Genomic DNA, 26,294 nt, shown 5'->3' on the forward strand with positions numbered 1-26,294 from the left:
CTATTTTCAGTTTATCTGGCAGAGATCACCAGACTATATCCTGGTATATAATTTGTTAGAAACCTTTCACTCTAACCAGCCTTCCAGGGCCTTTGGAGGAGAAATTGAATGGAAATATTCATCCTCTGTTTTTCGTCAGGCACACAATCAGAAGCATCTAGCAAACTCCACCTTTGCTTTTGTGATGGTGGGGCTGAAAAGACTTTGTGTTCTGCGTGTCCCAAACAGACAGCCGTTTTAATTGTTTTAATGATTTGATTGGATTTAACAAAAATAAAAAATCAGTCTGGGATTATGTGGCTGCAAATAAAAGCTTTTTGTAGATTTTTATCGGAGGTGCCAATAAGATTGCAGGGTGAGGGGAGGCCGTGTGTTACACTCATAACTTTTAAAGTAAGTTTTGTGGCTTCGTAACAATTTCCAGAGGCCGTTTTCAAGAATGACATGTTTACTTGTTGGCAGCACATTAGGCGCCTCGGAGCCCTTGTCATTTTATCACCTCCACAGGGTGCCATTATCTGACAGGTCCCCTCGCTCCCGCTGTTGAACTTCTTCAGGGGTTGTTCAATAATCTCAACATTATTGCTTTGCGGGCAGAAAAACAGGCATCCTTTCTTGGCACACTAACTTAATTGAACCACCGATTGATTTTATGACAAAACGCCTTGCTGTCATCAACTCCAGGATAGGTAACATAAAGAATGCACAGATGGTGAGTGTTCAAAAAGCAGCTGTACGACGGTGAAAGACTTAATGAGTGCAAAAGATAGCAATATTGAGGTATCTTTTGCCCACTTGGATTATTTGATTGGAGGGAGATATTTACTTATAGCCTCAGCCTTGAAGATAAAGATTACAAGTGTTGCAGATAATAGAAACATATTGATTTCAAGCAATTTGTCCTGTGCGTTTGATCAATACAAAGTATTATCAGAACGATTTCACTGGCTAATCGCATGCATGAATAGAGGTGACTATTGATCAGGAAGCAATGAATACTAAAGGTGACGTATATGAAATGAATAAATACATTATAAGGATGTAATAAAACAGAAAATCAATTAGGTTTCAAACCCGTTTAAACCTGAAAAAATGTTGTTGTTTTTTCAAATGATTTTTGAAAACATTAGAGGATCTTATAGGCTGTATGGCTTTTTCCAGTTTACTATGGTGCGACTAGTGCTAACGTGTGATTCTGACAGATCATAAAGGTCACACAGATGTGATCCAGGGCCTGGCTTCATTTTTAATTATTCATGGGACTTTAGTGGAGCTCCAAATGTCAAAGGTACACAGATCAATATTAGTAGGTCACCAATTCCCCTTCAGGTATATTTTCAGGTTTTTTAAGCAAAGGACACTATAAGTATGGTCCAAAAGTGCAATAGTTTTATATATATATATATATATATATATATATATATATATATATATATATATATATATATATATATATATATATATATATATATATATATAAAACAGTATATATATATACTGCTCAAAAAAATAAAGGGAACATTTCACTTTAATTCTGTGTGTGGATCCAAATCCAGGCCTCCATTGGTTAATAAATTTGATTTCCATTGATGATTTTTGTGTGATTTTGTTGTCAGCACATTCAACTTTGTACAGAACAAAGTATTCAATGAGAATATTTCATTCATTCAGATCTAGGATGTGTTATTTGAGTGTTCCCTTTATTTTTTTGAGCAGTGTATATATATATGTATATATATTGCTTTTTGCAACAGGCCTGGTGTGGCCTCTACTTTTAGTGTGTAAACCCCAGTGTTCCTAGAAAAGAGTCACGCTGTGCAGATGTTACTGTCATCCTCCTATACAGCCTGCGATTCTACACGGACAACCAAAGTGTCACATTATGCTTTTATAGCTCTTGATACATCTCTTGATATATTTGCTGTACTCCCACATTACGGGAGAACCTTCCCACCCTTCGAACAGAATCCCACACTGGCACAGCGGAGAAATCCGGATCGCAGCTGTATGTGTGGCGTTAAGACTGCTGCTCTCTGACAGGAGGCTTATGGATTTGCCAATCATCAGAGTTCTTCCCAAGCTCATTCAGTGTGATTAGGGCTCTGTGAGATTTTAATAATGTTGATGGGGCTAAGAGCCCACATATAGCAGATATCAGGACACTCATTCCACTTAATAGTATTAGCTCAATAACGACTCCCATAGGACTTTCTTTAAGTAAGCTAGAGTTAATATTTAGGAATGTAGGCAGGTTTATAGAAATATGTTAGATAGAAGAAGGCTAAAATTTCAAATATTCATTGTCTTAAACACATTTCACGCTCGGTTACCTACATTAAAGTATAACGCCGTAGCTTTCATATTTTCTGCTGAAGAGCCTTGAAGGTTTAAAGTGAAGCTGTCTGCTATCTGGTTTTGGTGTGGCACCTTCAGGCTTCTCTTTATCACTTTCATGAGCACCACATGTGCATGACAAATGGAGCAAGTGGAGCAACAACTTTCATTGACTCAAAAAATAATTCCCTGCAAGTGGACATATTTGCTAACTCTTGTTAAGTGTAATTATCCTTTCTAAATGTTAAAAATCCATCCACCATCTCAACCTGCTTGTCCATGCAAGGTTATTGGGGCGTGGTCAGGTCTCATCAGTCATTAGCTGTGTGCAAAAAAACTGATATTTCACCAATGTTGAAAGAAACACAATTTTGCAATTGTGGTGTTGCCATTAAATAACAAACGCAATTAAAATCACATGTGGATAAGTTTATTTACACGATAAGTCATTGAAGAACATGCTGCGCAATGATCCTCCAACTATTTCTTAATGGTTTGCTCCAATTGTAACATCGGGTGGTTGATCCTTTGGTGTTTTGCAAAATAATAATTTTGATATGGCCAAAAAAAGAAAAACCCTCCTCATCCCAGGGGAAAAACTTTTTATCAAAAAAAGGAGAGTTTATTCGAAATTGTCATGTTTCTGTTATGTTAATTTATTTTCAAAATGTCAAATTCTGCAACTCTGTGGTTAATGGAAATCCAGCTTGAGGATGAGTTGTTCATTTCTGCTTCTGAGGAGATACAAACAAATATGAAAGTAATCCAGTCTGTGTCTGGCCCAGTAAACATTTTAACAACTTAATCCAGTGGTAACTGTAGTCAATAGGATGGATGCATGGCTGGATGGCTAGTACAATATTATTCTGCATAATGATAATATATTACCACAATTATATAAATTAAACTTGTTATACATTTTCCCTATTTTATTGACATGTTTTTTAACATATTCCAGTTCCAAAGTTGTCCACAAATTATATGTAGCCCATAGATTAACATTCACATCCATGCAAAACTAGAACTTACCTGAGAAACGTGTAACAAAAACGATTCACTAACCTCTCAGCATGATTCTCCCTGATACTACAGAAGGATCATTAGTAAGGGAGTAGGTGCTAATGGTGTGCTTTTCTCTTGCTTGTTCACAGTTACTTCTGAATCACTCCTCATTAATGAGGTATCATTCATTAAACTGATGATTCATTGATTATCAGATCATTATCGTCCACATGATTCTTCTTTTCAAAAATACATAATTTGCCTGAAAATGGTGAAGATATTGTTTCTGATTTAATGTCAAACACACCGTTAACTGATCGTCAGCCCCTTTTAGATTATAGTTTCACAAGAAACAGAAACACAAACGTGCCTCTATAGCAGGGGTGTCAAACTCAATTTCACCGAGGGCCACTTCAGCATATTGGCCCCCCTCAACGGGCCACATTGACGGTACAAATCAGGAGTGCATCCCTGCTAAAACACCCCAGACAGAAGGTTGACTTCCCTCATTCAGTTCTATAGAGGCTTATAATGAGTCAATAGTCCAGGTGTGTTAGAGAAGGAATCCATCTAAAGTTGCAGATGGTAGCTCTGGGAAACTGGACTTGGGCACCTCTAGCATAAATGTATAAAAATACAATGTTAAAAATAAATTAAACACCACCTCATATTGTTAAATAACTGATTTTATGTATTGAAGTTTTAAATATTACATTTGAGTTTCCATGGATGTAAAATTACTGCTCAGTTTAAAAATTACAATATTTAAATCAGTTGTTTAAAGGTAAGCAAACAAATAATAAAAACAAGTCACATGGGCAGACATTATAGACTTTGTGCAAAGATATAGTCTCAGAGGCAACTGAAATCAATTAATTTAAAAAATCCTTTCTGAATATCATCTCATGGTCTCTGAACTAAATGCATCTTTCTGACCAGGAGCTGACAGCGTGTTGAAGAGTTATGGACCGGACGCTTTGGAGCGTCTGGTTAGGAAGCGCATTACAAACCTTTGGTTGAAATGTAGTTTGTAGTCAATTCGTGCTCAAAACCTATTTTAAGTCAATCATTGGCCTATAAAATGCTGGGGGGCCACATGTGGCCGACAGGCCTTGAGTTTGACACATGTGCATTACGCCATAGAACTGCCAATTGGTAATTGAAGTAAAGTAGCTTCGATTTCAAAGAAGCCTACATTGAAGTCGATTGGCAAATGAACCATCACAAAAGAGGAAGGCTCTTGTTGTCTCACTGCACCCCAAGAGATGCATAACCTACAAAAACCATTTCTGTCTGGTTTCGAACCAGAAACCTTTTGCATGTAAAGCAAACGTGATAACCACTACACTACAGGAACTGAACTTCTCTGCTTTGTTTCAGTTTGAGGTTCCAAAGTTGATGATGTGAGATGCAACGCATGAAAATTTCAACTGAGGCTTGCACTCAGATGCCTGGATTCAGAGTACAGACCATGACACCACAGAACCCTTGTTGACCTTTAGTAAACACCTGTGATGAATAGAACATGCAAAATCTGTTTCTTTCTGGTTTCGAACCAGAAACCTTTTGCATGTAAAGCCAACGTGATAACCACTACACTACAGAAACTCATGCTCTTTGGAGTGTTCCTGGTAGATGATCCACATTTTGTTAGAGACTAATGTCAACTATGGGCATAGAACAATGTCAAATACTTATACCACAGATCCTCTCAGAGAGCACAGTAACTTGGTGAACAAACTGTCAGACTTATAATTGTGCCCAATTTCACATTACAGTCCATAAACTCAGCCTGGGATCAAAGAAATGTATTAAAGATGTCATTAGCAGAGACAAATGGTTCTACAGAGAATTGGTTAAATGGCTAAAAAATAAAATCAATACTTACAAATAAAAAATGGTTCAAAAATAACATTAAGACATTAAATAAAAAAAGTATATCTGAAATACAATCACTTGAAAATTAAAAATGGTTCAAAAATAATATCAACACTTCAAAATACAAAATCTCTGGAAAATAAAATATTATGTATGTTGTTTTGAAAAACATTGGAATATAAGCACTTTTATCAAATCTCCATTGTGGTAAGATCATGTAAGTTCTTCTTAAATCCATGGAAACTCAACAGTTTGTAAGGTAGGTGAGTTAGCTCAGCAGGTTAGAGCACCGTGCTGGCAATGCTGAGGTCATCGGTTCAAACCCCATATGGGGCAATTCATGTGTAAGGTCTTTCAGACAATCATCACTTCAAAATAAATAAGGTTTCAAAAATAAAATCAACACTTCAAAATAAATAAGGTTTCAAAAATAAAATCAACACTTCAAAATAAATAAGGTTTCAAAAATAAAATCAGCACTTTACAATTAAAAAAATGGTGCAAAAATAAAATCAACATTTTACAATTTAAAAAATGGTTCAAAAATACAAACAGTTCAAAATGTATAATGGTAACTGTTTCCGTCTGTTCAGTCCATAAACTAAGCCTGGGATCAAAAAATGTATTGAAGATGTCATTAGCAGAGACAGAGGCTTGGCTAAAAAATAAAATCAATACTTACAAATTAAAAAATGGTTAGGAAGCACATTACAAACCTTTGGTTGAAATGGCGTGTTAAATTCAAGTCTCCATTACAGACCAGAGAAAACTAAAGAGAATGCAACGTTGTGTTAATCCATTTGAGGAGCCGGTAGTTTATCTGGAGGAAATAAATGACGATGCAAAAGTTAATTAGCAGTCCGCTGCTCAACCACTGCGGACGCGGCTCCGCCGCTGCGAAGAATTAGAAACCGCTGGGAGAAACTCTTCCAGCGGATTTAACAAATGGAGCCTTCTTTGTTGATACCTGTTGGTGTTTTTGATGAGATGTGTCCATGAAAAATCTGACAATGATGATGTTTTTCATACATGTTTCAGTTTCATTTTGAATTTTGTTGCGTACATTACACAGTTCAATCCTAGGAAACCACATGACATTATCTATTTTCAAGCAGCTGGCATCTTCAAAATGAAGGGGTGTGCATAATTTAGCAGCATTGATGTGCATCAAGCATATTCCATGTAGCCAATAAAACCTGTCTGATCTGTGTGTGTTGCAGTCTCCATACTAATTCTTCAAATTCATGCATGAGTTTCAAATGCATAGAAACACCATGATCCCTAGGAATTTCAGCTAAATTCTTTCACAGCTGTTTCTCGTTTGTTCACTTACTCACCTGGGCAGCATTCAGTAATCAAACTGCCCATTATAAATACTCTTTGGTTCAGGTACTTCATCGTCAGCTCATCTGTAGTCTACCGGCTATTGTTGCAACTTCCAGTCTGGTCCTGATTTCTGAGTCGTTATGAAAATCATTTACTCACCATGGTCCTGCCTCAGCCCTCATCACAGCTAAAACATAGCAACAAATCTGCTCTGCCCAGTGTTTATTCACTAGTCAGTATGACTAGAAATACCTTTTAGCTAATCATCTAATTGCTTTTATCTAAAACAAAACTAGCAATTATGCCATATATTGCAAGAAAATGTAAATTATATATATATATATATATATATATATATATATATATATATATATATATATGTTGTTTTATTTAGATATGTAGACTAAAACAGAAATGTAGAATAAAAAAACATTTAGCAGTAATCCTTAAATAAAAAACTGATTTTATTTTTTTTTCTTTTTGCCCTCTTTTTTAAAATATTTTTTCTAAATAATTCAAACTCAGACTAAATAGAGAAAATCTCTGAAAACTCATTTTAAACTTTTGCCAAAGATTTTCTGTTAGCATTAGGACTGGACTTTGACTGGGTCTTTCTAATAAACATTAGAAAGGCCCATTTTCCCATGAAGTCTGACCAATTTCTCTGTTTCTACTGTTTTCTAGTTTTATTCCACATGCATGTAGCTCCAAAGTTACATTTTTATGACCAAAGCTCTGTGTTTCACATGTTTGCTGTGAATGGATTGTGGCAATCTGCAAGTGTGTATGTTTCTCCAAAAGTAGTGTTTTTCTTTCTGTTTTTCCTTCAGATTTACAGAGAGCTTTGATGTAATCCTTGGTTTTCATTATGCTGTTTATTCACAAAACTCACAGAACAGCTGCGTAAGGACATAAGAGACATAAGGGACATTTCACTTCTAATTTCATTCAAAAAGCATCTGAAAAAACTCCATGGTGTTATTTTGTGGTTTTTGTCCTTGCATTTATTATGTTTTAAATCAACTTGACAATAGGAATAAAGATGGAAATTAGCCACCTGACCATAGATTTGTGTATTTAAATGTTATTTATTATGTACTGTCCTGTTAAAAAAAAAGATAAGCTTGAACTTGAATCTATAGAAAATTTAAATTGCACAGAAGTGCATTCAAATTGTTATTCTGAAGACAATTAATTGAGCTGGATTTCAATTAGATGTGTCAGAAAATGGGGACTATATACAATTACACTCCACACTTTTAAGTGTTTTGACCCAAAAAGTAAGTTAAAGCAAAAATGAATAAATAAAGTATAGGTGTATGCAGAGTTTTTAGGGTAATGTAAATCCTGAAAGTATTGTATTAAATGAAGAGTTAAAATTTTGGTGAAAGCTGCTGTAAAATCCAGTATATAAAAGAAGTCTTCAAATATCTTGTATGTCAAATCCACGCAATGTGTAGAAAACTTGAGGGCTGAAAGTAAAACAGTTTTTCCCCCTCCTTTCTGTTTGTGTTCTGACAGGAAAGCGTTGACCTTGGGGAGATCATGTTCTCACTCTGCTACCTGCCCACCGCTGGCAGACTCACACTAACCGTCATCAAGTGCAGGAACCTCAAGGCCATGGACATCACTGGGTACTCTGGTGAGTCGTGTTCTCTTTGTGTGATTCACTTACAGTGACAGCGAGTCAAAAAGAATGGTCCTCCTCTGAATACCCATTTGTAGGCATGTCAGGGAGAATGAAGAAACCGTGGAAGATACTCTGCATGGGTGAATTCTGATTATTTCAGCAGTTATTAATACCCCGCACCTGCAAGATTGAGAATTTGTCAGCAAATAGTTGCAGACAATCTGTTGTTTTAATAGAGTGCCATCCTACTTCTCTATTAAACCTTCCCCTTTGATTGGGGTATCACTTGTAAAATGTGACATTTATTATGCTTTAAATGCCAGAGTTCAGGTGTTATTCAGGATGAATGTGGTACTTTTTCTCTCACACATTTAATGACATTTCACAGCTTTTGATGTGACTCACAGTTTTAATTCCCCGAGTTGTCAGAGCTTTTGCTGTCTGCCATTATTTCAGTCTGTGCATTGTAAACCCAAATCTATTGTATTGTGCCTTCCAGCATATCCAACTGTTTATGGATCCAGAGCAGCTTACAAATGACTAAGACTTGGCTTGACGGACGGCGTGCAGTGATTTATCACTCAAAATGAAGAAGGAGATCAGCATTCAGGAAGCTTTCTCAGTGATGCTATTTGGAAGTTATCTTTGGCTCTCACATCCATTTTGTTTACGCACAGTGATGAGTCACTTTAATGCACGTTACTGATGCCAGGTCCTCCAGCACTGCCTTCCTGTTTGAGTAGAAACACTCACGCTCTAGTTTATGAAATCCGGAAGGGATGCGTCTTTGTTGACAGCAAACATTGAAGCTTTATCTTTTTAAACAATGCTCTCAGATTGGTACTGCTCTACTGGAGGGAAAATGAGTTCAATAAGTAGGAGGATGTACAAACGTGATGAGTTTCATTTTCTTATTTTCTTTTCTTCTTATTATTAGATCCCTATGTCAAAGTATCGCTCATTTGTGACGGCAGACGTTTGAAAAAGAAGAAGACGAGCATTAAGAAGAACACCCTGAATCCCACCTACAACGAGGCCATCATCTTCGACATCCCTCCAGACAGCATGGACCACGTCAGCCTGCACATCTCTGTGATGGATTATGATTTGTACGTTTGAGTAGAGCTCAAGTCATTAGTCTTATTTTTAATTGAGGATTTAGAATTAAGAGATTCAATAGTTGCCTCTTGCACAAAAAATTAATATTGGACAAATATAACCTGAATAAATACAAAACACAGTTATAAATTCTGATTTCATTTTCACAAAAGCTATCCAGTTTGCGACCAATCTGGCCCTATGTAAAAATACACTTTCCACTCTTTAAAATCAGCCTAGTCAAAGTCTGGACTTAAATCCGAGTGAGCTCTCCTGTTTATGTTCGTAGATCCTCGAGTGACTTTCAATTAAATCAATTCTGTGAGGGAGAATAAACCAAAACTCCTTCACATGGATGAAAAAAACAAATTCCCAGTTATCACAGATGGTTGATGGCAGTTAATGCTGCAACCAGCGATAAATCATTTGCAAAATTATGCAGGCTATCTTTATCTGATATAAAATGTGCGTGCTAATCTGAAACATTTAGGTTGGAGATAAAAATAAAAACAGAAAATCTTTAAGAGGCAATTCTTTCTCACTGCACTGCCTGTCATGCAGAAAGAAACATCACACAGAGTAAATGCATCATAACAGACTAGACAAATTGGGCTCTGCACACTACGTAGATGTAATTATAAGAATCTGCTGGGTAGGTAATTACAATTTGCTGTAGCAAACACTGAAATGATATTCTTTAGATAAAGATAAGCGCAAAAGCAGTGTAATACGGTGCTTTGTGTTTATAGAATGTGACTCTGTCCAAGCAATGTGAAAGGAACGGCTGCAGTGCAGACAGCTGACAGAATGAGAACATGCATGTTAAAGGTCAAATTGTGGGTATTTTTCTTGTCCTGTTCCTTTTGTTGTTAAAAGGAGAGGATACCTGCAGAATTAGATTCCTAGCCCTTCATGCTTTATTTACAGCCTGCAATCCTAATGGGACCTAATCAGGTTGTCTTAATAATATAAGGAGTTTTAGATTAAAAGAAAGTCTAAATTTATCCACAGTTTGCTAAATTGTTAACAAACATCAGCTGTAATGCCTTCGGATCAAGTCCATGTAAATGTCACAGAGACAACCAGCTGCATCAGTTGAAAGGGGATGGGCAATCAGAATTGTGTCTCCTTTGATTACAAAATGGTCCTCACGCAATTATGAAAAATGGCATGTATGAGATGTTGCATCGAGTTAAATCAGATTTATTCATAGTACTACGTGCTTGTGCCTCTGCAGGGTGGGTCATAATGAGATCATTGGTGTGATGAGGGTTGGAAGCCATGCTGAGGGACTTGGCAGGGACCACTGGAATGAAATGCTGGCTTATCCACGGAAGCCTATTGCACACTGGCATCCCCTCCTGGAGTCCAAGAAATCTGAGAAGGAGGTGAGTAAGATTTTAGGGCTCCTCATGGAAGATGTGGAGCTTCCCACTTGTTAGATCAAGTGCCCATTGATGGATAAATCTCCACCATCTGGATCATCTCAAGCCAAAAGCTGGGTTGAGTATTTGTACATGTCATGTCATCAGTTATTTTCTTAATAAATCAAAAATATAAGTTGCTCTGTAGTAAAGCTGTTCCTAACCCCTAATTTATACTGCATCCAACTCCGCTCCGCAATTCGCAGGTGAACTGTAGCCGCTCCAGAGCAGCCCAATTTGTACTACTTCGGTCTCTTCTCCATTTTGCTTCGAATGGCAGAAATGCTTCACGAAGCATGCGTGCGAAATGAGAGCTTGCACGATAAAGCAAGTGGTAAAAATGATGAGTGGTGTCGTAAAATACTCTAGTTCTTAATTTCCCATTTTAATAAATTTCCCTCCTTTGCTCTCCCACTTCATTTGCCTTGACTGGTGCTCCAGCTTGGACTTTAGCAGAAACTTGACTTGATGCGTTTTATGTATTTGCAATAGCATAACTGTTGCATGCTAAAAGTACTATAAAAATGCCCAGATCTTCATTCATATAGCTAATGTTTTAAGCAAATATCATGTGTCTTGGTGAATTATTTTGAAAATATGAATGCTGTGCTCATGCATCTTCCTGTTGGGAGCAGTGTGATCTTTGAAGATTTACTCTGGTGTCGGGTCAAAACAGAATCAGTTCTGCAGAAGTGCGACGCCGTGTGGACTCAATGTAAATGCTCTCTTTGACTATATTGGGTGCGTATTTACCGTAGCACAGTGGAGCCTCATGTAGTGTAAATTAGGGATAAAAGTAGCTTTTTTCAAAAAGTTGCTCAAGCAAATGTAACAGAGTAAAGGTAACTGGTTACTACCATACTGTGCTTTAAATAATGAAGACAAAGTTCCTTGATTTTAGATAAAAATATAGTTTTATTTTATTTTTTCACAGCATATTTTATCCTTGAAGCACCTCTCTGCTCTGTAACAGAAGTGCGTGTGCCGAATGAATATCTGTCTTGTGTTTTGTGTGTCCCACAGTGGAAGGCGAGAACTGCCAGCTTTGACAGCCAGGGCTCCTGCCCCTCACCGAGGCCCCCTGCTAGTCCCTGAGATGAGCTACCTGCGACCCAGCGGCCCAGAAGGGGTTTCCTCCCTCCTCTTGATCCACTTCCTGTCTGTGTGCTTGAGGAGAAACACAATCCCACCGTCTTTCCCTTCTCCCTCTCTCTATCTCTCACTCCCAGCCCCTCCACTTCCTCAAATCTAGTCCCAGAGCACTCCCAAGTACTGAACTAGGACTTTCTGTCTGTCAGCTAAGAGAAGCTCAGGCTTTTCTAAACGTGGCTGGTGTGATGGCCTGAAGCTAGCATTGTTTTCTAGGAGACTGGCTGGAAATCCTGTCTGCAGACATTGATTGTTGATTTGTCCAAGCTTAGGTAAATCGAGCTTGTTGGCATCACAAAGGACCTGGAAAAACAGAGGTTTTAACTATGAGCCATGGGGTCTCTTTGATGGAAAAAGCCCTGTCGGATATCACTCCATGAAAGCAGCGGATGTTTCACAAAGGGAAGCTGAGCACATGTTGCCAAGGAAGGGGAAAAAAGAGATGATCTTAAAAACAAGCTGTTTTAGAAGTCTATGGCTCACTCACATTTATTTTTACAGTCCTGAATTAACATATAGTATTCCTTTTTTAAATGATTTATATATATAATTAGCTATAAATGTATTTAGTTTAAAATATTATCTATTTCATTATAGCTTAAGATGTCTGTTTTATTTATGAGAGGAAGGGTGAGGCTGAAACCTCAAGTATCTATTCGGTGTAGCTTTCAAAATCTGAAAAGAAAGACGAAATAAGGCAACAGGAATTCAGAGTTGAGCAACCTGGTTTCCACTGCAGTTCAAAAGTTCAGGGAACCTACAAACTTCACAATGTCACGAAGGCACAGGAGTCTGACACTGTCAAAAATAACAACTATTATAACGCTTTGTGTAAAAACAAGTGAAGCTGTTAAAGAAGAGAGGTGCAAATATCTCCATCAACAGGGACTTTTCAAGCACACTTTTAACACCAGAACCTTTTTATCACCTTGGTGTTCAGTTTCTTCCAAAATAGAACAGAAATGCTTGATTTTCTTCCAAAATACACTACAAAAAAAGCACTTTTGTCTCCTTGTTAGGTTTATTTTTGTTACTTATTTTGGTGGATGTAAATATATTTATGTACAGGTGTTCTGCTGTCTGTTTTGCTTTTCTAAATTAAAGAATATAAAATGAGAACGTATGTAGAATTTAAAAAAAGGATATTTTGAAGTTTTGTGGTATTTTTTGTGGTTGGTGATCATGACTAAAAAAATTGAAAAGAATAAAGTATATTCCCCCTTTTTTCTTTTTCAAATGCCACATTTTTCTGTTTATTTTTGTCTAAATAATCAGTTAGCTCAATGTGAGGGAATTTGCAGTAAACTATCACCCCCGCAAAGGTAAAAAGAAAAGGCTGTAGTACGTTTTATGGAACAAAATGCAGTTATACCAAACCAAATAGAGCAGAACTTTTCCACAAAGCAAAAAAAAAACCTCTCTTTTATGCTAGCTAGCAACATTAGCTAGTGAGATTAGCAACATTAGCTCTTGTCGTTTGGTGTTTTGGTAAGAGCTCTAGATTGTGTTGAAATTGGGAACTTTTTTGAACTATAATGGGCAAGCAAGTATGTTTTTGTTTAACCATTTCACATTGGCGTTTCTGTCTTCCTCGTTTAGCATTAAAACTTCCTGTAAAAGTTTCTGTTTCTGCTAATGTCTATGTAATTTAGCCTGCAAAATGTGATGTAGGTCTCTCCCCAATTTGAGTCACGTTTAAGGTTTCACTTTCAAATAGAAGTTGCACACGTCCCAGTTGCCTGATTAGAAAATAATCCTAAATGTTTACAACATGAAAACAATATGGCTGACCTTTCCAGCACAAATAATTACTGTTCAGGGTCTTTAAAATGCACATTTCCAAAACAGTGAAAAATATTTCAATAATACTGTTCATACGGTTTTAAGCCTCTCTTAAAAGATGCCAAACAATTAATTGAGTTTTTCCCGGCTTCCGTACAGCACATTCTCCCGTTTTCACAATCCCTTTCTATTCATTAAGTATTTCTGGGCGTTCATGGTGTGATTTCTAAATAAGATCTAGCCTAAATCTTATGAAAGAGATATTTTAAAACTACAGTTGGCCATCTAAGTGTAGCATCTGTTAAGAAGCCGACTGCAAGCTGGCTCTCTGAGCAGAAAGCCCAACTACCAGTTTTTATCCTAAGCAGAGAGAATAGAAAATAATATTCTGTGAAATTAGCTGTGAATATTACCAAAGTGTTTATTCCATGTTATGTTTCTCCATCAATGGGCCAAAGGTATAGCAGAAATAATAATTCTTACTTTTGTGTTTTTAATAAAAGCAACTATACACATTTTTGCTTATTTTTTATTAATACATTTCTAATTTAATTGACAGATTGTTTTGTTCTGTCTTTCCATTTAGAAGACATATGCATTTGCTTTAAATATGTTACATTTTATGTAATGAAAGTATTGTTTTTAAATTTAAAACATTTTAAAAATACAGATGTGACTACATTATATCCCCAAAGAACTACTACAACTTTTAGAGATGAACAGCAAATTATATTGTTTATTCACATCTGTACAAAAAATGTAAAGTTTTCCAAATCTATTTAGGATAGAAAGAGCAGCATAAAGCGTGGTCGTAGCTCACCTTCTTCATGTTAGTGACTCAGATCGGGCAGCGACTCATATCTGGTAATGACAGAGTCTTCACTTTCATTTTCAGATTCTGCAAACAACCATCTGCTGCAGCGTCTGCTAACTGTGTAATCTGATTTATTGTTATTGCTACGGAGTCTTTTGTTAGCAAGCAGACATAAAAGGGAGTGAATTCTAAAAACTTTACAGCTGTAAGATAAAAGCACATTTATCTTGTATTTGTATCGGTTTACGATTGTTTTATGTTGTAATACTGAAATTATTATATTGTAAATGATCATGACATTGTGGGATTTTCTGTTCTGTGTTATCAGACATCATAAAAAAATTTTTAAAAATCATAAACATGTTTGTTTTTACCAAAACATGTTATTCAGGTCCAATTTCCTGTAGCGTCCTGTTTTAGTTTGTGTTTCAGTTTGAGCCACCAGATGCAGTAATTGATGTCAAGCTCCTTATTAACATGTCTAGCACACAATATGAGAAACTGCAATCTGGAGATGATACCTGGCAGGACAGCTGCTTAACAAGAATCACAGATTACAGTTTGGTACAGTTTGTACAGATGCATTTTACTTTGTGCCACAGAATATGTCATGGGAAAATCGGAGGCAGACATGACGACAAAAGCAGATGGATTCAGCAGACCCAGAAAGGCCTGTTTTAGACATTTCCGTAGCGGATAAATTTACCCACAGCAAGTCGTTTGGCACCTTGGTGTTAAACTGAAAGCCTAAGATGACAGAGCGGGGGAAGCTGTTGGGCGGACAGGTCAGCATCAACATAACGGTGGCATTTCTCTAATTGGCACTTGTTAGAGCAAGAATGAGTCAGTGCATTGTTCATGCTTGACGTATTCTACCATAGCATCAACACGCTGCTGTAATTCAGTTATTTGAATGTTGAAGTTCTTCTTTAGACTAATGGCATTATTAGATTTCTACTATCTAAACAAGTGAGTGAATTATTGTGTTTCTGTTCCTTTTTAAAAAAAATACAATGTATTTTACGATGGTCATATTTCTCTGACTGTGGTGTGTTTTCATCGTCGGTGGAACCCGTTAGGTCAATTGCCTCAGTTTATGGACTGTTTTAAGACCTTCTAGCTTTGCCTAATATTGTACTGTTTGTTGATATGATCTTGTAATCCTTTCCAAATGTTAAAATAGCTCTGAGGTTTAAATTTTTTATTAAACATTTTGTATTTGTAATAATAGAGATGTTGGTAAAGACAAATGGGTTCTAGATAAACTCAGTGATCCAGTGTGTAATAAAGTCAAACTGAAATACAAAACTGTATTTTCTCCACCAGTTTTCATTTCTCAAAAAGAAAGAGCATCAGGAAAATAGCTTGTTGTGCTTTTTCCCATGGAGCGTGACATGATTTCTTTTTCTTTGATTAAAAGACTTTTACAAAAAGAAAGGGGCCTCTGTGTAGCAGGTTTCTGAGAGAAAAATACAGACAACACCAGCACTGGGTTAACAAACTGGCTGAACATGAATTAGGGGTGGACTTTATTTTTGTCTTCCTTATTCTGTGCATACCAAATGGCTTGTTCCAGTTGCACATTGGAATAATTTAACCACACTGATATTTACATAAACAGAATCCCTCTGAACTTCTTCTGAACTCTTCTGATACTGTTATTGCCCCCACACCTCATTTCACAAATGCGTATCTTTCAGCATTTTCTGACTATGTATATAATTTTGTAGTGTACATAGTTTGATCTCATGCTGAGGATTTCTTTGGTATTTAGAAAAAAAAATCAGTTTTTCAAATTTGAGACTCCACCTGTATTGCATATTATGCACATGTGCAGCTTACAGCTACAATTCTTGTACCAATGAAGATTATCTTTCCTTTGGAGGCAGAATGATAAACTGACATCAGTCTGACTTAGAAGTCCATAAAAATATTAGCTCCTTTCAAATTTACATTCGTTTTTCCTTTTTTTATTTTTAGCTACATCTTGTGTTTCAGATCTTCAAAACAAATTTTAAAATATGGAAAAGCATGAGAAAAAAACAGCTCCCTCTTGGAAATGAGACCACATATGAACTCTATCTTAATGTTTATCATTTATGCAACTTCACACATATTGTTTTTGGCAGAAGAAGCAGAAAGTGGAAGTGAACTTTATTAACTTGTATGCATTTCACAGTAAATATCAGCCCACTATGACAACATATATTTCCATTTTCTTTTACTTTACTGTGCATATCCTTTATACATCAAAGTAGACACTTAGATCAACTTCTTCCAAATTTTCTCTATGTTAGCACTGAACAGAGGAGTAGTCACTAAGGGAAGAAAAGTGATATCATGTTTGGACTGTTTGTGCACTGAGGCTCACAATCACTTGGGTTTTGAAGGTGGACAGAGATTCAGAGTGCACTAATAAGTTCACATTTAGAGGGGTAAAATTACTTAATTGAATTAATTTAGTTTGGATCTTTTTTTAGTCTGGGTCTTTTTACAATTTAACATGGCTGACTTAAGACAATTCTATAAAGAAGAACCGGTGGAAATTCTTCCACGGTGATGTGAAAGAACCATTGTCAAATATTTAATGACACCAAGGATGTTTGACCAGCTGGTTTTATGCACAGTACAATGGCTGCTGGAAAAGACAAGTATTTTGTTTCAGAAACAACTTGCTGCATTCTTGTTGGTTGTGCAGGAGGCTCCATTTCTGCTTTTCAAAGATGTACAGTTGTATAATTAAGCATCTGAGTTGGATGAGCATAGCCAGCAGCAGCTTATTTGGATTTTTTATTTGACAAGCTCATTCTGAAAAGAGCTTGAAATAGGCAGAACCAAGCAGACTAAAATCTCATATATCCAAGAGTGATTTTGTGCAAAAAAACGTAATGAACATGTTTTGTTTAGTCCATTCACCTGTCCTAACCTGTTCAAGGAAGCATAATATGTCACCTTGACAGCTTCCATTGCACAGCCACCATATTTGGAAAAAGTGAGCATGCATTATTCTTCTCAAAGCAAATCTATGTGAATGATAGAAGAAATGCACTGCTACTGTCCTTCCGTTTTTCAAACATAATCCTATTTCTCTTCTGTCAAGCTAAGAGTTTCGTCTTTATAGTGAGTCTGTAAATGATTTGGTAGCCGTCATCCCAGCCATAAAGCTGATTCTCCTCAGGGTTGTACTTCAGACTGGCATGAGCTCCGTACCTCCTGGGGAAGTAAAGCAGAGGAGCCTCTTCAGTTAGCATCATGTCATTCACGTCAAACACACACTGAACTCGAGATCGGCTGGCCATGCGGGTGTTGTAAACGACATAGACTGTCCCGCACACTACAAAAGCCGCCTCTGCGTTCCCCCGTGGGCACTGGGTGTCCCAGATTTGTTCTATGTCAAGCGTGGAAGTGTCCATCTTAGCGAGGCTAATGTTTGGTTCACTGTCAGTGGGGGTGAAAAGGAGCCACAAGCCCTCATCGTCGACTGCAAGGTCTGCAACAGTCTCAGGATTAAGAGTGTAAAGACTGGCATGCCTCTCCATAGGGAACATAGCAGTGTCTGTCACTGAACCACTCATCAGGTCAAATTTAACCACCTGCACATCTGCATCAGTTTCCTGATTTATGTAATACAAATAGCCATTATAAACGGCACTTCCAGGACCCGTCCACTTAGAGGGAAGGTGGATCATCCTGCTCCCAGCCACTCCTAGAGATGTGGAAAAGTCACGGACGGATTTGAACTCGTAGACTGTGTCTCCTGATGTGCCATTGAAGACGTAAAGCTTGGAGGACTTGGGATCTCTGGTCCACATTCCTTTTGGGCTTCCTATTCTCTTCAGGATCTTCACAGATCTGATGCCAGAGATGATTTCCACACAGTCTGAAGGCGAAAAAAACAAACAAACAAACAAGCAGCCACAAAGAAGAGGATTAGGATTTTGCTTTAACAGGAACATACAAAAAAAGCGAGCGTGTGTTTATTCATATTCATCTTGCTTACACCGCTTGTAATGAGATTATGGGATGAAAGGAGCCGCTGGCTGCACAGCTGCGATGTTGCAAAGGTTGGGCACTTCAGCCGCAGGAAGATAGACTTTATCACCCCAGCTGGTTTTTACTGATACAGTGTTATCATAAAACAGGTATAGCAGTCTATGTCATGTGGCATTAAAAACCTAAAATTGCTGAAGTTGCTGGGAAGGAAGAGGTAACTGCATAAACTGAAAACAGGAGGAAAAGGAAAAAGGCACCAATGCAGATATTTAACAAATCTAGAACTATAAAAGAATGGTAACTAATCAGGCATTCTTGGAAACTTTGTTTACAACAAAAAACATTATATTGTAAAATGATTAAGAAATTATTCAGTTATATCTATTTTAAAAAGACTATTCAAAGCAGAAATAATTGTGACACCTGTGATAAATGCAGTCATGATACTTCAACAAAAATGGATCTGCATTAAGGATTTTTACACATCTTTACCAGATGTACCAGTAGGCATGGCCAACAGATTATGTTCACATTATAATAAAGAATGAATTCAGACTCCAGCTGTCTGTCTGGATGAGGAGAAGTGCCGTTTCTCAATAGGAAATGTGGGTTTCCAGCCTGCAGCCACTGATATCTTGGCTCTAGTTCTCAAAACTGGGTCAAGTTCAAAGTCGGGGCAAAATTAGACACAAACTCATCATGAGATGAAGCTTGAGCACAGCTAATAGACAGATGAAAGATGCTGTCTGTAAAAGAAAATATCATAACACAATTCTTTCTCTGAACCACACAAAAGAAAAGAAAATTCCCAGCAGTCGTCACCGACCGTCACCCATCCTCTCCCTTTTTTGTCCCGGAGCCACATCAGGATTAAGTTTCCAGATCTGAACTGGCTCTTCTATGGAGAAAAGATTGTTCCGGATCACTTCACAGACATTCACAATGGGTCTCTATGTACGGAGCTCATTTCTGTGAGCATGAGCATGGAGAGCAGCGCCGCTGACCTCAGGGCAGTTTTCTGTCCTTCTGCAGCCACTGACAGCAAATAAAAAGTAATAGAGAGGGATTTCTCATTCCAGGACCATCTTTGGCTTCAGTCTTTAACAAACATGAAATGAAATGTCAGCGTTATAATTATGAATGGACGCTTGGTAATATTTCTGCATAATCCTTTCATTATGTCTTATTGATTTTGCTATTAACTCTGTTGGTGTATTAAAACAATCAATATTTCTTCATTTGCTTTGTGATAAAAATAAAACATAAAATTAAAAAGTAAATTAATTATTCATTTAGCACACATTAAATTAAAAAAAATTATAGGTTTTTGAAGAAGTACAATGCTTTGAAAAAATATTCATACTGCTTAAATCTTTCAACATTTTTATTAAATTAAAATCATAAACTTTAATGTGTTTCATTGGGATTTTTCATGACAAACCAAGAACAATAAATATATCCATATGTTCAAAGTTATTATATTTGTTTCTTTATTATCCACATTGCATTTTAGTGGAGTTTTAATATCAGTAGTTTTGATTTGCAGTCGTTGCTGTGCTGTGCCATTTTTGGCCAGGTCTCTCCTGAAACAGAGATTTTGAGATATTGCTAGTTAAATACGGGTTACACATATGCAGACGTTAGTCAGTGAAAATCCAAACTTCAATCCAACTCAAAGTCTGTGACCTGAGAATTCCTATGTACTTTCCATCCAATCTTACTGAACATTGTTACAAAGAAAATGGAGCAATATCTTTTATCTCTAGCAATGTGAAGCTGGATTTGCAGTTGAAACTGCTGCAAAAGGTGTTTCTAGGATAAACATGCCCTCCACACTTTTCAGGATAATATTTGTTGAACCATTTATCATTTTCCTTCACTTCACAAATATGTACTGTTTTATGTTAGTCGATCATAAAGTCCCAATAGAATTGAGTAAAGCTTCTGAATGACAAAATATGGAAAAGTTCAAGAGGTAAAAATGCTTTTACGTATATATTCCTAGAAATTCAAAGCCCTTCTCTCAACCTTCTTCATGATGATTTAAACAAGCTTTAATTCCTTGCACAAACCTGAGTGAAAACCTTTTTGTAGCAGCTGTGTAGCAGCACATCTTTGGATGTGAGGATTATGATGATGAATGCCTTCCTCAAACAGGAGAGTATTTGTGCAGAAATGAATTACTTGCCTATGACCACATTTTGGCTGGGAAACATGACTCCACACAGACTCAGAAGCACTTGTTATGGTGCTGTGTTTGTCTCCCTGTTTTCAAAAGACATAACTTTTCCAAGACAACAACCTTGTAAAATGTTTGATGTGTTGCCTGTGGGATGTGTAATGTGGGTAATACAGAGCACAACTCCTATATAACTTATGGGTTTTGACTCTTCTAGGCTTCTTGCCGTGAATACATTTGAAAGATTGAATATCTCTAGAGGTTGTTTGGCTGAAGTATGAGCATACTTCTTCAAACTCACCAGAGACTCTGGACTGCAGCTCCTCCCAGTCTTCCTCCTCCTCCACCTCATCTCTCTCCTGCAGACCCCAGGCCTCCTGCTCCAACACTTTTTCAGCGTTGTTCGCACAAGCCCGTGGAGAATTCTGGGTCTCCACGTAGTCCATTTCTGTCTCCACAAGGTCCACTCGAGCAGAAGCTCCTTTCAGGTCTTTGAACATCATGCTGTGGTCATTTTTTATCCCTGTCATGGCCTCTGATGTGAGCTTTTTAAAATCCAGCATCTCTGTGCGGTATTGATGGGCTTGTTCATGCCACAGCTGCATGCGGTCCTGTGAGTAAGGAGGAGAGCAACGTAAATGTTAGACTGCGCAGCAGGAGAAGGTTTCTCTTTTGTGTTCAGGTATGCCAATCTGACTGTCTATATTAGACACTGCAAAAACATAAAATCAAATCAAGTATTTTTAGTCTAGTTTCTAGTGCAAATATCTTAGTACACTTGAAATAAGACAAAACTAATTCACAAGTAACTTTTCAGCAAGACATAGGGTCATTTTTTAAGTGATGAATTCCTTAATACTGATGAAAAAGTTCTAGTTTTTCTAGTTTTATAACATGGGAAAAATGTCTTGTTATAAGTTAAGGGGTCAGTATTGTGTATTTTCTAGGCACATAGCACCATTTTACAGCACTATCTAGTGAGTGTCTTCAGTTGTTATAAAAATGCTACATGTAAATAATATTACTTAAAAGAAATTTGACTTTGCAAACTAACGCCTTGAAATTGGGCCTCTGTCTCTTTAAAAACCTCCTGCTCTTTCTGAAACCCCACCTTCAGGAAGTCATCACAACATCGCTCTTCTTTTAACCATTTAACAACATTTTTACCAACAATGCTCTGAGAAGTAGCCTGGATAAAAAGCTCAGCAGGTGTACATTTCCGCTAGGTGTTGCTAATTGCTGGTGGCTAGTCTGAAGGAGCTGAGTGGGAGAGTTGCAGGGGAGGGCTGCTCTGTGAGGCAGAAGCTTGGGTTCTGTAGTTCAGAGATGGAGTTGAGACTCAAAGACAGAGCTAAGTCTGTCCAATCATTTTGCACAGCTGAATGGTTGCCATGGAGATTAAAGAATTTCTCAAACATGCATAAGAGAAGCAAGGCAACAGAAAGTTGATTTTACATAATACTGTCCCTTTAAATAATCTGCCAACAGCACTAATACTTTTTCATTAATATTAAGGAATTATATTATTGAAATTTTACTTGTAAGTTACTTTTGTCTTATTTCAAGTACTAGGGTATTAGAACAAAAACACTTGGTAGGTTTTTTCTGTTTATGTAGTGAGGAGTCTGCAATCTGCAACCTCTAATAACTGGCTGAAAATGACATATGTTTTAAAAACACACATAATTAAAAATATGATTTTTTTAATTGAAAAGTGTGTTTATATTTCCTCCAAATATTAACACACTGCAGAAGGAAGTATCCATCCTCATTTTACAAAAGATTGATGTCTTTCTTTATTCTAAAGGCTGTCAATAAAAAATAAAATAGTGGTTCCTTAAAAATTACAACAAATTTTCTGTGGTAGATTAACAGTTGGCTTTTTTTTTGAGAATGTTATACAACATATGTGGCTGTAGTGAAGCTTTATTTACCTTTATTTATTTAACTCTGGATTTTAAAGATTGCAGATCCCAGGTTTAAACACTTGTTGCACATTGATAACAGAAAAAGGACAGTTTCTCTTCAACTTTTCTTTATACCACATCAAAAAAGACATTTAATCACTCATAGCCACTGCTGGCTGCATTGCATCATATGGCACAGGTTATCTTTGTAGTTTCTCCTACTTAAGGCAGTAAATATTTGGATGGACAACCTGTACTAATTTTACAATCTGATATATTTTAACATCTGTCAAAGTTTTCTAATCTTCCAGAGGGGAAGTGAATCATTACAATATATTTTACGATCCACCACGTTTTTCAAAGAACATCTGTATCACTTAAAGAGACTGAGACAAAATTACCAGAGTGATTTTAGCCCAGAGGTCTCAACCTGCAGCTTTGGCCCTGCCATTGTGACCCTTACAAAGCCAAAAAGGAAATGGTTTTGATTAAGAATGCAAAGGGAAATTGTCATTTTATGAGTTTTTCCATAAGTTCTTCTTCAAAATCTGCTTTTAATGGCTACAACAGGCTTGAAAAAGCAACTGGCTTTAAACTATGCTCCTTATCTGTTTTCATTTTCCATATTTGTTGAAAAGGCTCAGCTCATTCTATAAAATTGTTTAATTTTATAATAGAGGATTCATTTTAGTTTATTCAAGTTTACTTTTAGCATTCATAATAAAACACTTTATTGCATTCCTTTTCGCAGCTCTAGGTGAGATTTATTTTATGTCTCTGTGAATGGAAACGGCTGCTGACCCCTGTTCCAGCCTGACACAGTTATGATGTTAACCTTTTGAGTGGTGAGACCTCATGCATCAGAGGTTTAAATGGCTGCAGCTGCTCAACTTGATCGATGTGTACTCTGTGTTGTGGATCCAGTGCAGAAATAAAGCAGAAAGAGTGTGCAAAAGTGCAAAAAAAATAAAATAAAAATTTTAGCAGATTGCATTCCTTTGTGTATTAAATCTCCCTTCAAGTGTTTTAGGGACCTTAGCATTCACCTGAAATGCTAAGGCCCTTTTCTCACTCTTCATCTCGCTTCCTAAAATAAATCTCCCAGGGTTGGAAGTTTCTGTTTCAATCCACCAAAACATCATCACCGTCTCAAATGCAATACCGTGATGTGGTTCCTCACACTGACACAATGAGAGTGAAAAGTAAGTAATTCAGAGGAAGACGTAATAACTTCAATCTCTGTCATTTTTTTGCTTTTCCTCAGGCTTCATTTTCCACCGTAGCTCGCTGTCGGCCTGCTGTCGACTGGAAGGGAAAGCGCATTTAAAGCTTGCTGATGAACTGTTTTATACAAAAGTAGGAGACAGCAGATAGTCGCTGAAAGTATTTTAAAAGAAAAACGCTGGGAGCTTAACTGTTGTACATAGATAATGTATTTTTGCATCACAACCATATGTGCCAGTGTTCATTTGAAGAGTAATTTAAAAGATAAGCAGAATATATAAACCTCTATAAATGCATGTGCCGGTTTGCAGAAGTGTTTTGGACATTTCAATCATAAACTTTAATGTATTTCATTGTGAATTTATGAAATAGATGTTAAGTGTGGTAATGCATTGACATGGGTTCTACTTTACTCTGAAACCCTCTTTGGGAACATTCAGCAAAATGTGCAATGAAATGGATTAAAACAAAGTGTATTCATGAGTTAGAATAACACAAAGTCTTGACTTACATTCACAGAGGCTTTCCATTCAATCTGAGTGACTTTCAGCTATTTTGTAAAGAAGAATGGGGGGAAAAATCAGTTTCTAAATGCACAAAGCTGGTAGAGACGTATCCAGAAAAACGTAAAACAGCTGCACACATGGTGGAGCCGGTGGTAACGCGATAGTCTTGCAGCAAGAAGGTCCTGAGTTTGAATCCTAGCCAAATGTTTTTCTGCATAGACTTTGTATGTGCATGGATGGGATCTATCTGGGGACTCCAGATGGATGGATGCACGTGCAACTGACATTGCAGTGTAAAGTGTAAACCTGCATTCCAAATTCACACCATCTTACAGTTTTTTGCTACTTTTTCTTGGTCATTAACTTAAAATTGGAATGAAATATATTGAACAATGTGCTGTAACAAAAAGGGGAAAAGTCCAAATGGTATGAATACTTTTGCATTGTACATGCCCCAATCAAATTTAATGCATCAATGCTGCTTTTTAAATGTGAGGTTTTTGTGAGTTGTTTGGATTCAGACAATGAACCTGTCTCTGCTCAGAACAGCCAGACTTGGATATTCATACTTCAGATTTTGGCTAGCCACACAAACCCCACAACACTTGACTGGCATTCCCAGAGGCTTTCTCAAAGTACAACAGCCGATGGGTTGTAAGAGTGGCTGACATATAATCCTCTTGTGTTTCATATCACACTCGGCGCACGCCAAGTCTTCCTTCACACAAACTGAGCCTTCTCTTATTTCTGACATACTGCTGCATGTAACCTCACTTTTAAACTCTTTGCAATCGGATCCTCACCCTGAGGCTGCTCATCGTTGCAGAGCTTCATTTTACCTTGGCAGAGCAGACTCTATTAGACTGCCGGCATGTTTGATGCAACACCAGCAAAGGTCGAGATTGTACTCATTAATATTGTGTCATTGTCTTAGACGTGGAAGATGTTGTAATACTGCCGGACAGAAGCTGCTTGTTGCATGAGAAGGAGAGCTCTGCATGCATGAACTGTTATTTCTCCCAAAGCCTCCAGGGAAGTTGATGAGCCTGCCAGAGATTGCGTTAATTAGTTTGCATGAGTTAGGACATTAAACTCGAACAAAAGGAGGAGGAGAGGGTTATCAACTGGTGTCTCTAATTTTTAATGACTGCAGAGAAATCTGTGCTGCCACTTAAAGAGAGTCATTTGTCAAAAGTCATTTTAAAAGGGGGCTTGTTTCTTACCTCAATGGCCAACAATCTGTTCTCCAGATAATCCATCAGTGCCTGGTAGTAATTCTGGGCTCCAATTAAAGTACAGGCACAGGAAACGAGGAGGACGAACAGCGGCTTCATTGTGAGCCGATCAGCAGGACATCTGAGTTTCTTTGTCTTCACAGATTGAAGAGGACTCCTCAGGTTTCTCTCTCTGCCTTGTTCCCCTGCTAAACAGTCTGTACTGGTCGCACAATGTCTAAACACAATGTGCCATAACAGAAGAACTGTGCAAAAAGGTGAGAATGATAGAGAAAGTAGGAGGCCACTCTGAGGGTTTCCGATTCTTTGACCGCTCTGACTTTGCTGGAATGTTTTCACAAACTCTCAGGGAGGAGCTTTGTGCCTCTCAGCCTGCTCTTTCCTTAGGAAAGTGGACTCACTCTGTGCATATGGGCTCGCTTCATGTGGTGCTGGTACTGTTTCAGGTGTACAAGTTGGCTTGAGCTTGCAGAAAATATGTATGACACATACAGCTCATTCTTTCACTTGGTTTATCTTAAATGCCATATATTCTTGATACATTTCACAAACTCTCAGGGAGGAGTTTTTCCATTTTTTTTCTAAACTGACATGTCATTTTCAAGTGAAATTTTATTTGTCATATTGTGACAAATACGGCTGACAAAAACTTTGCTCCATCAAGTCACTTTATGACAATAGCACAGCATAAACATTACCAGGACTTTGCAATAACCCTCCTACAAAGAACCCTGTTATTCTGATGCAAACAGTTACCTTTCCTTGTTATTGCATTGTCAAGATTGAATATTAGGTTTCAGGAAGATTGTAGGG

The 26,294-nt window shown here is 37.3% G+C and overlaps 2 protein-coding genes across 2 annotated transcripts in view; one reads left to right on the forward strand and one right to left on the reverse strand.

Annotated features, from left to right (window-relative positions):
* The window catches only part of syt6a (synaptotagmin VIa), an 84,112-nt gene extending 71,030 nt beyond the window's left edge, over window positions 1-13,082 (forward strand). Inside the window, exons 4-7 of the mRNA XM_015004651.2 lie at window positions 8,062-8,182; window positions 9,108-9,279; window positions 10,506-10,656; window positions 11,716-13,082. Coding sequence (XP_014860137.2) covers window positions 8,062-8,182; window positions 9,108-9,279; window positions 10,506-10,656; window positions 11,716-11,787 — 516 coding nt within the window. The 3' untranslated portion in view covers window positions 11,788-13,082. The remainder of the gene's footprint in view (window positions 1-8,061; window positions 8,183-9,107; window positions 9,280-10,505; window positions 10,657-11,715) is intronic.
* Window positions 13,083-16,391: 3,309 nt separating this feature from the next.
* Window positions 16,392-25,783, reverse strand: olfml3a (olfactomedin-like 3a). The gene is made up of 3 exons (XM_015004652.2): window positions 25,470-25,783; window positions 20,911-21,220; window positions 16,392-18,317 (listed from the first exon to the last, which is right to left on the reverse strand). The coding sequence occupies exons 1-3, from the start codon at window positions 25,578-25,580 to the stop codon at window positions 17,533-17,535; spliced, it is 1,206 nt and encodes a 401-aa protein (XP_014860138.2). The 5' UTR covers window positions 25,581-25,783; the 3' UTR covers window positions 16,392-17,532.
* Window positions 25,784-26,294: the final 511 nt, after the last annotated feature.

This window comes from Poecilia mexicana, unplaced genomic scaffold (assembly GCF_051168715.1).
Source record: "Poecilia mexicana isolate PSO_F unplaced genomic scaffold, ASM5116871v1 scaffold_7, whole genome shotgun sequence".
NCBI lineage: Eukaryota > Metazoa > Chordata > Actinopteri > Cyprinodontiformes > Poeciliidae > Poecilia > Poecilia mexicana.

Bases quoted from the DNA above. Each gene is read 5' to 3' on its own strand.
- olfml3a (XM_015004652.2), bottom strand. From the start codon at position 25,580: ATGAAGCCGCTGTTCGTCCTCCTCGTTTCCTGTGCCTGTACTTTAATT. The intron at 21,221-25,469 runs GTAAGAAACAAG...CCTTACTCACAG, and splicing joins ACAGATTGTTGGCCATTGAG to GACCGCATGCAGCTGTGGCA. The intron at 18,318-20,910 runs GTGAGTTTGAAG...TTTCGCCTTCAG, and splicing joins GCTGCAGTCCAGAGTCTCTG to ACTGTGTGGAAATCATCTCT.